Raw genomic sequence first — 15,113 nt, forward strand, 5'->3', positions numbered from 1 at the left:
TCCATGAGAGCAAGGGCTTTGTTCTTTCTTGTTCCCTGCTCCCCTCCCAGTACTTAAAATAGTAACTGGTACACAGTAGGGCTTCAATAAGTATTTGTTGGATGAAGCTCCTACTAACATATGGGTATCATCTGACTAACTCCAATTTTACTGAGCACCTGCTATGAATCAAACCCTGTGCTAGTAAGGTGTGGTGATAGAGTGGTTATCGTCTATAATTTTACAGAGCTAACAATCACAGACAAAATTTCAGACAATAGTCTGCTAAACAGGAATATTTTCTTTATTAAAATGTCATATCATCAATTCACTAAGATTCTACATGATTTAGTTCCTTTAGTAACATTTTATAACAAAAGTTTATCTTCAAAATGCTGTACTCTTACCCCAGGATCCCAAATACTTCACAAACTACTTCAATCACTTTTAAAAACCACCGCTGTTCCTCTCCACAGGAGAAGCCTACATTTCTGGATAAAATGAGGTCAGCAACAGTAGCAGCCTGAACATTTCCTAACTAATCTCTACTTCCAAATTTGTCTCAGGCGCACTCTTTTGGTACTTTTCCACAAGTTTTCTCTTTAACTAAAAAGACAGTTAATTTAGTCTTCTTTTTTAAAAAAAAGCTGAGCATTTCTTCCCTGTATGTGATACGTTCATAGAGATACTCAGACCTTTTGAAGAATCACACACCAGTTCCCCTGATCGTAGTAGCTTTGCAGAACGCTGACGTTACTCAAGGTTTGGCAGGCAGCTTCCAGTTCTCCCGCACAGAACACGTGGTAGTAACGATGAAACACAGGACTCGGGTCATGGGATCCTACCGGACCAAATGGCTCAACAAGTTTGTTTTTACCAGGGTTTCCCTTAAGGTGCCAGGGAACCAGTAAGTCTTGGGAATGAAAAGATGTCCTGTTAGTGTGAACAGGCAGCTTGGAATCAGTAACTTTCCTCGAATCACATCCTCCCTTCTGAAAATCATTAGTGGAAGGGACAGAACAGGCTGAATCCTGGTTGCCCACAACAGGCATTTGCTCCACAAGCAACTCTTGCACTGATGTATCGCTGTTGATCTCCTCTTTCTTTCCTTGGCTAACTCTGTTTTCTCTGAGATACTTGGATTTCTTATTATTATATTCTTGTTCCATTGCCCAGACATAAATGAGCGCCTTCCCACCAGGTCTCAGGAGTCGAACAAGTTCTTGGATAGCTGCCACTCTACGCGCCTAGTAAAAAAAAATATTGCCATTTATCAACCAGGAGGAGATACAGATAGGATATAAGGGAAATATAATTGACTACGGGACTGTTTTCAATTAAGATGAACAGCCCAAAGAAATCTAAGAATATATGTTACATAAAGCAAAAAAGAAAAAAAAAGGGAAGGTGAATTATGTTTTTGATTAAAGGGAAAAAAAGTGTTGAAGAAACAGGAGAAAGGAAGTTTTTATTTCTGTTAATAAAATAGAGGCAGAGAGGTTTTCCATTCTGTTCTGTTTTGAATTCAGTTAGAGTCTTTAGGTTTACTGAGACTGCCAGTGACTCCGGCACGGGGTAATCTATAAAGTTATTGCTTAGATCGGGGAAGAAACCACTGACACCCAGGAAAAATAAGATTATTTTTCCTATAAGAAAATGTAAAATATTAAATTCAATTATTTTAAAATTAGGAACATATGTGACTAATTAAAAGCATCAGTGACATATAAATATGTCGAGTTTTGAAAAAAGAATAGGAACAGAGGAAAAACAGAACAGGAAGGAAGTGAGACTCAGACGTCATGGATGAGAGTGAGAACTGAGAAAGCTGAGAAAGCGAAATAGAGAAAGGGCTCAAAGGCTGAGGAGAGAGTGTATCAAGAGGCCCTCAGCTGATGATCCCCTAAAGTCTTTTACAGCTGAAATTCTGTGACTCTGGGATTTGAAGAAGGCATCTAAAGATGAGTAAGACTCAGCACAGGAAAAAGGCAGGAACGCACAACAACAAAAGCAGGCCGTCCCCTCGGGCCTCTGTTCAGTAGCACAGCTCCTATGCAGTTCATCTCCACTCCACGCGCTTTCTTAACAAACGGGGAAAATTAAATGACAGCAAGAAAAGAGGATGGAAAGAAAAGAAAAGCTAAAATAGCTCCCAAATCAGTAAAATCCGGGAACACTTCCTGCCGCATTAGTTACAAGTTCTGAGAGGGAGAAAGACAATACTTACTGCTGTGGCAAAATGGTGAATAACAGCGATAGAGATGCAGGCATCACAAGACCCACTGTGGACTGGTACTGCCAGCGCATCACAGACAAAGGCCTCAAACTGCCTCTCTCTACAAATGTCCACAAGGTTCTGGCTACGATCACAACCAATCTATAATAGAAAGTGAAAGAATTTCATAACATCTTGTTTAAATGTCATGGGAAATGAAGACCAATGGGTTTAATCCTTACCATAAAGTTATTAGACAGATTTTATATTCATTGTGAAATGGTTTAAGATCACGATATTATCAGTTCTTACAACCAGTACAAAGTCGGAATATATAATTCACAGGGCAGCATTTATTACCTTAATAGGTATCAAACAGAACTCAAATTAATGAATGGAAACAAAATGACTTGAATAAAAATGACAGTGGTGGAAATGGGAGGTCCTAATCGGCATCTAATCGATCACCATTCAGAATCTAGATCTTTTTGTAATATCACACATTTAAAAATGGAAATTATCCCATAAATATAGATGTTTATTCTTTCAGGGGGAGCTCTAAATAAGAGGATCTAAGGCATCTCTCATTACTGTATAAACCATACTGTGCTGGCCAAGAGAGCAGGAGGATGGCTGATCTTTTTTCCTGCTTCTTTATACTCTTCAATATGTATTACTTGTACAATCAGAAAACAAAATTCCAAAAAAATTAAAAAGTGAAATAATTTATTTCATTTTTTAAAGCTATTGAGTCTTGTTCTGCTAAACACCTAACCAATATACATCAAGAATAAAGTGCTGAATTCGAAATTTGTGAAATGCTATTTAATTAAACCTTTTAGTATAGCCAAACCATGCAATGGGAATGGCAGCACTGAAGGCAGCAAGCAACATCCTTTCATTTCCCCAAGCAGGTGAGGCCTAACGTGCCTAACGTGTGTGTCCGGTTCTGTGGGAACAGTCTGGGGGCTAGGACTGCCTATCTTCTCTCTAGTTTCGTTTTTGTTGTTTTTGTACACGGTTTTACTGTTTAGATCTAAAAATATCATATATATGGAGAGAGACAGAGAGAGAGCACGAGCAATGTGCACATGTAAATTAAGAGTGGAATGGGAGGGGGAGAAATATTAAATATCCTAAATTTAACATTTAAGATGTGTTAAATCACTAATTAATAATTATCCTCAGATATTTCTTCTTAACCTAATCTCTACAATAGAGAAAAGAAACGTATAAGTAGATTTCATCAAAGAGAAGTAGCCACCTCAAGCTTATATTTACTCATTTGAATTTGTGGTAGAATGAGCATTGATCATCAGGGTTCCCTCAGTCCATCTGAGAATAAAGAATACGAATCTTCATGTCAAAACAATTCTTACCGAGTTAAATTATACAGCCATGCTAGTCATACTTAGTATGAATTTGCTCAATTTCTAATTGGGATTAAACAGTTTCTATATTCTATCCCAGAGCTGCATTAATTTCTGAGGTATAATAAAAGGTGCCAAGCTAGAGGTAAAGTATAGCAATTTCCCTTTGACATATTTTAAGATGGAAAAGTACTAAGGACCCATTAATAACAAGAGTGGCACAATTCAAAATTAATTGCTCCCTTTATGTGTGTAAGACACATAACTGGCTTATTACTTAATTTTCACAAACATTTTATGCCACTAAGCCAAGAGTTACAATATCAAGATATTACCACTCAAATAATATGCATATTATATTTTTGTGCTCGCCAGCTGTTGTTACAATAAAATTCAGTTCACGGAATCAGAAGTGTCAAGTATGCCGGATTCTGACACATGGCTATATCTTGCTAAACATAAAAAGGAAGAAATTCAACTTGCGTATAAAACAAATCCCCAGAGACAGAGCTTGATAGTTACTCAAAGGAGGAAAGTTATTATCTGAGAAGCACAGATAAAACAGAACAAGGAGAAAAGCAGCCAAACAAAACAAGAGAAAATTCCCCTCTTCTTCCTGCCAGGCCCTTACGGTTATTTGTATAGAACGCTCCTTTTCAGCAGCGAAACGGAGCAGGGCAACTGCAGTCACAAAGCGCCAGGTCTCGTGTAGACCTGACTCATGCCTGGCTCAGTACCTTCATTTGTCAATTATTTTGCCTGAGTCTTCCATATACTACCGTCAAAACATCACTATTTTTTTCTCATCCCCTTCTATTTTTAAATTCCCTTAAGTTTTTATACCAAAGATAACACCACATATTTGAAATTCTCCCAAACAATGCTGCATAATATCAACTACAGGACAGAAAATAGCTTATGCATAAATACTCACAGCCAGTAAAGGACTCATGTAAAGCTACATATTTCTGTGTGTTGCATGGAGATCAATGACATAAAAACACACATTGGTTGGGCTTAAAATGCATACTTTTACTTCTACATAATTTTTTAAATTCTCAACAAAGCATTAAATATGCAATTCTGGAAGTACAGGTAAAAATGAAAAAATATTCAACCTAGTAATCAAAGGTGCAAACTAAAACAAGGTTCCATTTTTCTCCTATTAAAGTATCAAAAATATTTTAAAAGAAAAATACACCACAGTGATAGCAATATGATAAAATCTACTCTCATAAAGTGCTGATGACAGTATAAATTGGCTCAACTAATTTAAAAAAGCAATTTGGCAAGCCATTTTTTAAAAAAACAAAAATGTTCACAACTTTTGACCCAATAATTATTCTTCCAAAAATTTATCCTAAGAAAATAATCCAAAATATGGGAAAAGCTAAACAGGTTAATAAAATTGCCCTTTACTGAGTACCCACTACGTAGCAAAGCAGATTCTTCGTATTAATGTATTTAACCCTTATAACACACTTTGAGTTAGGTGTTATTATCACCATATTACAGATAAGGGAACACCATCATCTCAAAGAAGATATGTAATTTGCCCCGAGGTGAACAGTAGTTAACTGGCGGAGCAGAGATTTAAACCTGGGTCTTTCTCACTTCAAACATCCATGTTCTTCCTTCTTGCCACATTGTCTCTCAACATACATGTTCACTACAGCGTTAGTATAATAGTGCCAAACTGAACACAACCAAGTGTCAAAGTAACAACCATCTCTTACAATATTATAAAGTTTAAGAATTACATAAGGCTACATATAAAAATGAAAATATTAAAGGATAGAAATGAGTTACCAAATTATATGCATATTCATCATCATATAAAAATGTTATAGGAAAAACACTGGAAGAATATTTCCCACAATATACTGGTTTAATAAACCAGTATTAGGATTACAGGAGAATACCTTTCCTTTCATCCATTTTCTGAATTGTAGCCACATTATTTTACTTCTTAAAAATATACATTTTAGGGGCCGGCCCTGTGGCTGAGTGGTTAAGTTCACGCACTCCACTTCAGCAGGCTGGGGTTTCACAGGTTCGGATCCTGGGCGCGGACATAGCACTGCTAATCAGGCCATGTTGAGGTGGTGTCCCACATGCCACAACTAGAAGCTCCCACAACTAAAATATACAACTATCTACTGGGGGGATTTGGGGAGAAAAGGCAAAAAAAAACAAAAAGAAGATTGGCAACAGTTGTTAGCTCAGGTGCCAATCTATTAGAAAAAAAATACAACATTTTAAAAACTATTAAGGAAAGATGCAATTATAGGAAAATCAGACTGGCAATCTACAGTTTAAAGTGCAGAGAAAGGCAAAGGCAGTAAAGTACAGTGAAAAGAGCATATTAAACTCTCGATTTGAATTCTGGCTTCAGCAATAACTAGCTGAACAACCTAGGAATGCTACTTAACATCTCAGAGGCTCTGTTTACTCATGAAAATACCGACTTCTCAGGGTTAATATGGAAATCAATGAAATAATGTATATTAAATATTTCACTAACCATAAAAGTGCTATGCAAATGTTAATTATTAGCACCATATGGAAGAAGGGGTGGAAAAAAACTCTCGTCTTGGATTCTAGATACAAAGAGAAATCCACGTATCCTAAAGGTATCTTAATCTGAGTTAAGGCCCACCCATTTTGAGGTTGTCACATTTCTTTCAAGGCTGCAGAACCAAGTGCTATATATATTCTGGTTTTCATGTAAGAAATTGAAAGTGAATTCATACATTTGCTCCTCACCATTCAATAAACAAACAAAATTAATAAGCTTCTATTACATGCCAAGTAAGTGGACAAAAAACCAGACATGATTCCTGCCATGTCTGACTTTACAGCCTTGTGCTCTCTGTCACCACAGCTGGCCTTTAAGGCCTTTGTGAGCAGAGCGCCATAGAGTATGGACTCTGGAGTTGGAGATGAGGCTCTAATATTTGCCCTGACACCATTTAACCTTTGGCATGTCATAACCCGACTGAGCGTCAGTTTTCCGAACTGTAAAGGGAGAGAGTAGCATCAGTCTCACACTATGTATGTGAGAAAACACAGCACAGCACTTAGCACACAGCAGGAGCTTGACTTTATTAGTTCCCTTTCTGTCCTTTCCTTTACTGGGGTAGTCAACAGTTAAAAGACAAACAAAAACAGAAATGTACAAAAGACGCCTACATTGACAGATCTTCAAGTCTTACAGACTCCTGACATTATTATTATATAGGCAATCTCAACTACTTACAGTTACCAAGAAAGTCCATACCATGTAGTAAGTAATTATTTATCTAAGAAACACATTTGGACTGAACGTGCTCTGAGATCAATGCACAGAAAAATCACTCAGAGAATGAGCCAGGCCAAGCTCTTGGGACGTACATCTCATCTATTATTGGTATTATCTATAAAAGCAGTAAGTCTCTTGAAGGTCTAAAATCTTTGCTTATAAAATTTAACTCTGAAAATAAAGCCAGCAGCTAGCTGATAGAAATGAAGAGTAATTGAAGAAGTCTGAAAAAGAAACGGTTCTTAGCCAGGATGCAGGAACTGTGAATTAAAGAGAAGAGCAAGCTCAGGCATAGTCCAGATCAGATAAGAACAGGTTCCCTACATACACTTCTTACAGGAATGAAAAGTAGTTCATAAAACTATTTCCATAAGAGCCCAAGCTTGTATTTAAAACATGCATTTTGTTAAGAAAATCATATGTAAAGTGATATTAATAATTTTTTAGATTCTGAGACTATCTTACATTTGAATACCCAGAATGAACGTCTCAGGTCACATCCCCTCATGAAGGTCAAGAAATGCACAGATTTTCATGCTTAAAGATGGCTGCTCAAAATACACTCAAGAATCCTTTCTCTATCCAGGTTGGAGCCTCAGCAGCTTCAAAAAGCAAGCTTCCCTTTTTTAATACATAATTCCATTTTTGGAATAATGAAAACCAGAACTCCAACCAGACAAGCAGTTTTCATTCATTCGTCGAACCAACACTTACCAAGCCTTCCCTAGAGGTCAGACAACGCAGGAGGCTCTGGGAAGGACAGACAGGAAGGGCGACACGCACACTGGCGCTGAGAAAACGAATGCGGATAAAGAACAGGGAGCGTGCTTGCGACTTTCCAATCCTAAATATATTCCTTCCTGAATCAGCTTTCTTCAGATTTTTGGTTCAATTACCTGTTCATCAAGCAATCATTTTTCTCAATTGTAATAGGAAAATATTATCATTATGACTAAGTCAGTGAAGTTGACTTCAACCTAGTTTCACTGTCACAAATGATACCTAACTAGATAAAGACATGGGTTATTATCAAGAAAGTGCAAAAGCAGAGCTTACTGAGGACATTTTTGTACAGTACCTTAAAACCCCAGAAGCTATCACATTGTTTTGAACAATGGTTAGAACTGTGATTTTAAGTGGCACATCAAAAAGTTTCTTCCTTTTTAACATGAACAAATTTAACTCACTAGACTTTATTCTTTATAAACTAAAATTTAATTGTAAACATGATGACAATATATGAATACTAATGTCTTATCTTGATGAAAAGCTATTCTTTTATCTAAATGCATGAACTCTACCTTTCCTCAACTGCAGTGGCAACTTTCTTCATGTAGGTGCACAACGTCTAGGATGAGCCAAAAAATAGATTATAAGCAACCTGACATACTACAATAGCCCATACACATAGACTGCTCTCATTCTCTCTCCCTCCCTTACTCTAGTCCTTCCTGCCCTAACCTTGAGAAAGGGGAGCTCCAGTCCTCACAGAGGAGAGTTGATATGAGTATTTAGAACAATGTACTAGCACAGGGAGAACTTCCGACTTCCTAGGACAGCAGAAAAAAAAGTGGCGCATAAAAAAGAGAATTATAGCAACAAGAAATAGAAACTTTGGTATTGGACAGAAGTGGGTTTAAATCCTGGGTCTAGCACTGTACCCTTAGTCAAAGTTTTTAATCTATTTGAGTCTGAGTTTCCTCAACAGTAAGACACCAATAAACAGTAACCTACATTTTCCTACTATGAGTATAAGAACACTAGACTTGGAGTCAGAGGCATGGGTTCAAGTTCCAGTTATGGCCCCTAGTTATACGCTATCAGGGAAGTAACATAACCTCTGTGAGCCTCAGTTTCTTCACTTATAAAAGATGGATGATGGGGCTGGCCCCGTGGCCGAGTGGTTAAGTTCGCGCGCTCCGCTGCAGGCGGCCCGGTGTTTCGTCGGTTCGAATCCTGGGCGCGGACATGGCACTGCTCGTCAGACCACGCTGAGGCAGCGTCCCACATGCCACAACTAGAGGAACCCACAATGAAGAATACACAACTATGTACCGGGGAGCTTTGGGGAGAAAAAGGAAAAAATAAAATCTTTTAAAAAAAAAAAAAAAATGGTGAAAATATCTACCTTACCTTTCTTATATTTAGGAGGATCTAAGCAAAGAAAATGGTTTCTATAAAAATCCTTTTTATGTAAAGAGTTTTATAAATATAAGGTAGTTTTACTGATAAAATAATCTTCTCAGACAGCAAAATCTAAAGGGAGAGAAAAAATTACAAACAATGGCATGCCCATAAATTCTAGAGGAATAAAAAAGAATGAGAGTGTTCATTAATTTTCAATCTGTTGGTTATAACTTTTCTGCAATGACCTAAAAAAGCAGCATTATATCATGAGAAAGACAGTGATAACCACCATTGAAAACAAAGCCAGAAGCAACAGTTACTTGCCATATATAACTCCTTATTGACACCAAGATACTTTCCATTTCCACATCCAATATCAGCCACTAATGAGCCACTTGGCAAAGCTTTCAAAAACTCCACGACGCGTGGCCAAGGGGTATGTCTCGTGCTGCTGAAGTGCCCAGCAATCTCTTCATAAACTTGATGGACATATTCTCTCTCCAGTTGTGAGGCCTCTTTATCACTCTCTGGAAATGATGAGGGAGTCTCCTTCATCTGGCTGTCACAGACCAAAGGGTAACCTAAGGAAAAAAGAAGGCAATATAAACCTTGCATTTTTATCCAAATGATTCATGAGGTATCAAGTTTTCTTAAAACAAAAAGCAAATCAATCCCAATTTGATGACTAGGGGTAAGTAGGCTCTGATTTATCAGTTAAAAGAATAGCTATTACCTACTAAGTCCAATTACATGTATGAGAGCTCTACTATAAAAAGAAGGAGGAAAAATTCACCTAAAACAAAATATGACTGCAATTCTGCATCTGCCTTCTAATGAAGATGGCTATTTCATCTCGGGATAAAGGGTCTTATTCAGAAAAGCATCTTGATGGGCCGGGCCTAACTAGGAGAAATTCAGCTGAGTTTTTAGGTTTTTTCTCTTGACAGGTACAGGGGATAGAAATTCTGGGGACCCCAGAACTCTCAGAAGAATAACAAGATCTGGAAGCAAGGTATCACTTGGTAGTAATCACAAATATTTAACAAACACTACTTGAAGCAGTTTATATACATTGTCTCACTTCTCACAGTAACACTATGAGATAGGTACTATTACACCCATTTTACAGAAGAGGAAACTGAAGCACAGACGTTAAATAATGATCTCAAAGTGACAAAGACAGTGAGTCATAGAGCCAGGATTTGAACCCAGGCAGTGGAGACTCTAAAGCCCACATTCTCAATGACTACACTGTGTTGCCTCCTTCAACAGAATGAGGAACGGGAGACCACCACCAAGTAGGGAGATGACAGAGGAAATTTAGAATAGAATGTCTCAAATTAATTTTGAAGTTGTTCCCTGTTTTCTGCAGTAATGTCTAGTGGCCATTTTAAATCCTTGCTTGTTCTCTGCTATGCTATAATTTCCCTTTGTCTTCAGCCAAAGTCTGTGACACACAACATCTTTTTACGGATAGTATTCTAGAGAATAAAGGAAGGAGTAGTGTTTCCCGAGATGCCACAGACAAGACTAAAGCAATAATTAGAAATCATGTGGCAGCAAAGAATTGGGCCACAGCATTGATAGTTTCAGGAATTTTCCATATATCTATACCTAAAGAATGCCAGCTTTCTTGAGAAAGCTGAATGGGACTAGGAATATGTAGCCCCTACTAACGTATGAAGTAAAGCACCAAACATTTTAAGTGGACATTTAAGAAAAGGGTAGCCCCAGAAAGCTTGAAGCCTCAAGCTTTCTCAAGCTTTGGGGTAAAACATACACGTGAAAATAGATGGGTTACATCGTGAATTATGATTACATTATGATTACAGAATTATGATTACATTACAATATATAGTATAATTATCCTAAACTGGTTTTAGTAAAATTTTATTCTCTTGGAAATTACGAACATCTAAGTTTTCTAAAGGGAGGAGCAACTCCTATCACTTAAAAACCTACAAAATTTGACAAAAAGTATCCAAAAGACGGTCTTAACCTTAAAAAAAAAAAAAAACCTGTACACTGAATACACAATCAGCTTCTTATAGCATCCCTTATATTAATTACATTTAATTCTTATAGCATCCCTTACATTTAGTTGGAGCTTGTCTCTTCAACTTCAAATTCCTTGAGAACAGAAGCCATGCTTTATTTTTCTATACCTTATAAAGCCACTGGCAGTGTTAAACACTTTTCAAACACTAAATAAACATTTTTAATTGATCAAGAAAACTAAATGTTTTAAGGCCTCAATAACACTTTTAGCAAAAGAAGCAAAAACTTGTTTTAAGTTTCACTAAAATCAAGATACCAAATGTAGAGATTTCAAGTTTTCTATCAGGATAACATCGTGCAGATATAATAAGAGTTTTTAATTTTACATGTTTTTAAGATTATGACTAAATCCAAAAACTACTGCTGGATATTGCCCATAATTGAAAGCCCCAGGATACAAAAGGGAACTTACTATCACTATCATTATAAAATATTATTTATAAAATAGAAAGGATTTTATTCACTGAATCCAAGATATACAGGTCATGATGTACTTGTACAGATAATTCAAAATAGCATCCTCTTGACAAGTTTTTGAGCACTTCTTTTATTCCTTTCTAGGTTTCCCAATTGGCTAAAACATAAACCACTGTTTATCTCCCTAGAGTTATCTACTTACTATAGAACAACTCATCACCTCCAACTTCCCTGTTGGGTTAATGAGAAATAATTTAGAAACCTGATAAGCTGTTCCCAAAAAAACCTATTTTTGTACAAGGAATATTTTAATATCCTATAACAGTAACATTCAACTGTGACTTTAATAAATAAAATATTTATTTGGCATTCAACTACACTCAAGTACTATGTTTGGGGAAAACAAAGATGAACAAGATGTGGTACTTCAAGAAATGTGAACTCTAATGGGCGTGGTTAAGAAAATTATATGTAAGTACAACATAAGGCAGAATATTGCAAATGCCATTAGAGAAGTTAAGACAAAGCTCTCCTTGGTTCGATGGAACTTTAATAGATTTTCATACCAGACTTACTCCATTTTATGGTAAAAACAAAATCGTATACTTACTACAGTTACAAGGTGTTTGCCTCACTTTCCTAAATGTAAATGAAGTCCGTATTCCCCTCTTGCTTAAAGTTAAGTCTCCAACATCACTGGTGATAATTCCACCTTTGTGACTCTTGGATGCTTGGACAGTATCAAATTTTCTGGGTGTGATTCTAAAAACAACAGTCAAAATAATTTATTTAACACTGTATTCATAAAAATATTTCAAGTTATTTAAAAATATTAATGGAATAAAACAAATCTAGAAGAATTTATTGCAAACATCTATTGGATTCTCTGAATTATTGTGCATTGCAGAAAAACAAAGAAATAGAAGTGTCTGCCTTTAAGGAAGTTATCTTCAGGGTAATCATATTAAAAGAATGTACAACTAACAAATTATTCAAGGGAGAAAAGTTGAATAATAACAAATATTTAATTAATACCAATTCCAAAAAGGAGAAAAAAATCCAACAAGGAACAGATGGGGCAAAGAAGAAACAAATAGATTACATTTAAAATTAAATCCAATATCATTAATTATGTTAAATGTAAAAGGACTAAAGAAAATCCCATTAAAGAACAAAGATTGTTAGATGGGATAAAATAATAAAATCCAACCATATGTTGATTACAAGAAACACACCTTAAATATAAGAATGGAAAATGATTGAAAATAAAAAGATAGGAAAAAAAGATATACAAAAAACAAGTATTTTGCATATACCAAGCAAAACCAAAGGAAAAGTGGTATAGGTAATACTAATCAGACAAAGCTGACTTTAAGGCAATAATTATTACTAGAGATAAAAATTCATAAAATTTCATAATGATAACAGAGTCAATCCAACAGAAAGATGGAAAAACTCTATATATATTTGTATGGACCTGAATAATAACACAGCCTCAAAATGTATAGAGCAAAAAGTGAAAAAATCTAACAGGAGAAATAGACAAATACATAATTATAATTGGAGTTTCTAATACAACTTTTTCAATTAGTAAAATCTAGTTGAGCAGCAAGGACATCAACATTAGAAAACAATAGAAGAAGAAGATTAGCCCTGAGCTAACATCTGCCACCAAGCCTCCTCTTTGTTCTGAGGAAGACTGGCCCTGAGCTAACACCCGTGCCCATCTTCCTCTACTTTATATGTGGGACGCCTACCACAGCATGGCTTTATAAGCAGTGCGTAGGTCCGCACCCAGGATCCAAACTGGAGAACCCCAGGCCACTGAAGCAGAATGAAAATGCACAGATCTTAAGCGTACAATTCAATGAGTTCTGACAAATGTATACACCCACGTAACCACCACCTCAAACAAGATATAGAACATTTACATCAACCAAGGAAATTCCCCCGTGCTCCCTTCCAGTCAATCTTTACCCACCTTGAAGCAACCACTGTTTTGATTTCTATCAGTATGGTTTTGCCTGTTTTTGAACTTCATATACTGTTAGCACTATTTTGTATCAGGCTTTATCCATTAAACATAATGGTTTTCAGATTCATCCATGTAGTTCACTGCCCTTTTATCACTGAGTAATATTTCATTGTATGAACATACCATAATTTATTTACTCAAAATCTCCTGTTGATAGACATTTTGGTGTTCCCACTTTGGGACTACTACAAATAAGGCTTCTGTGAACATTTTTATACATATCTTTTTTAGATATATATATATATTTATTACTCTTGGATAAATACCCAGGAGTGAAATTGGTGGGTCATAGGGTAAGAAATAACCAGTTTTCCAAGGTGAGTACACAATTTTACACTCCCACCACAGTATATTGGGAGTTCCAGGCTGCATGGCATTCTCACCAACACTTGGTATTGTCAAAGTTTTTAATTTTAGCCACTTTAGTGAGTGGAAAGTGGTATGAAATTGTGGTTTTAATTTGCATTTCTCTGATGACTAACGATGTTGTACATTTTTTCATGTGCTTATTAGTCATTCATAGATCCTTTTCTTGGTGAAGGATCTGTTCAAAGCTTTTGCCTAATCCTTTGTTAGATATATGTATGCATTGTGGATATTTTCTCCCTACGTGTGGCTTGTCTTTTCATTTTCTTAATGGTATCTTTTGATGAGCAGAAGTTTTTAATTTTGATCAAGTTAATTTGTCTTTTTTCCCTCGTATACTGTGTTCTGAAGTCTTTCTATAAAAACTGCCTACACCAAGGTTGCAAAAATATCCTCTTGTATTTTCTTACAGACGTCTTATAGTTTTTGCTTTTACATTTAAATCTATGATCTATCTCATATTAATTTTTGTGAATGGTGTGAGGTAGATCAAGGTTAATTTTATTTCTACATGGATATCCAATTTTCCATCACCATCTGTTGAAAAACTTCCTTTCCACATTGAATTCCACATTGAAGTATCTTTGTCAAAAATCAGCTGACCTCATATGTGTGGATATATTCTGTCCCACTTGTCTATTTGTCTATCTGTATGCCAATACTACACTTTTTTGATTATGTAACTTTTAAGTCTTAAAAATCAGGCAGAATAAATTCTCTAACACTGTTCTTTTGTTTCAAGATTGTTTTGATTATTCTAGATCTTTCATATTTTCTCATAAATCATGGAATCTGCATATCAATTTCTAAAAACAAATCTTTTAAGATTCTGCTTGGAATTACAGTGAATCCATAGATCAATTTGAGGATAACTGATATCCTAATAATACTGTTTCCTCCATGATCATGGCATCTCTATCTCTTCATTTATTTTGGTCATCTTTAATTTCTCTTAGCAATATTTCATGATTTTCAGTGAATATGTGTTGTATATCTCTTGTTAAATTTATTCCTAAGACTTAAATCTTCTGAGGCCAAGTTTTCTGCTTGATTTACTCTAGCAAGAGCTTCTCTCTAAAGAAGAGGATTTCATATTCACAGAGATGTGCTAAGCCTGAAAGATTTCAGTAAATTATAAAAAAGCATAATTTTATATTTAAGTTGTTGATATCTCTTTATTAAAAGCCAGATGAGTTTTTTCTACACATCTAGAAAAGATGAAAGTCAACCATATAATTAAAATGA

The 15,113-nt window shown here is 35.8% G+C and overlaps 1 protein-coding gene across 6 annotated transcripts in view; it reads right to left on the reverse strand.

Annotated features, from left to right (window-relative positions):
• Window positions 1-260: 260 nt before the first annotated feature.
• ALKBH8 (alkB homolog 8, tRNA methyltransferase) overlaps window positions 261-15,113 on the reverse strand; it is a 53,305-nt gene continuing 38,452 nt past the window's right edge. For all 6 annotated transcript variants that reach the window (XM_070623055.1, XM_070623057.1, XM_070623056.1 and 3 more), the window contains 4 exons: window positions 12,078-12,229; window positions 9,317-9,573; window positions 2,207-2,356; window positions 261-1,226 (listed from right to left, as the gene is read on the reverse strand). In XM_070623055.1, the coding sequence (XP_070479156.1) occupies window positions 669-1,226; window positions 2,207-2,356; window positions 9,317-9,573; window positions 12,078-12,229 (1,117 nt within the window). In that variant the 3' untranslated portion in view covers window positions 261-668. The remainder of the gene's footprint in view (window positions 1,227-2,206; window positions 2,357-9,316; window positions 9,574-12,077; window positions 12,230-15,113) is intronic.

The sequence above is a fragment of the Equus przewalskii genome, chromosome 6 (assembly GCF_037783145.1).
Source record: "Equus przewalskii isolate Varuska chromosome 6, EquPr2, whole genome shotgun sequence".
Taxonomy (NCBI): domain Eukaryota; kingdom Metazoa; phylum Chordata; class Mammalia; order Perissodactyla; family Equidae; genus Equus; species Equus przewalskii.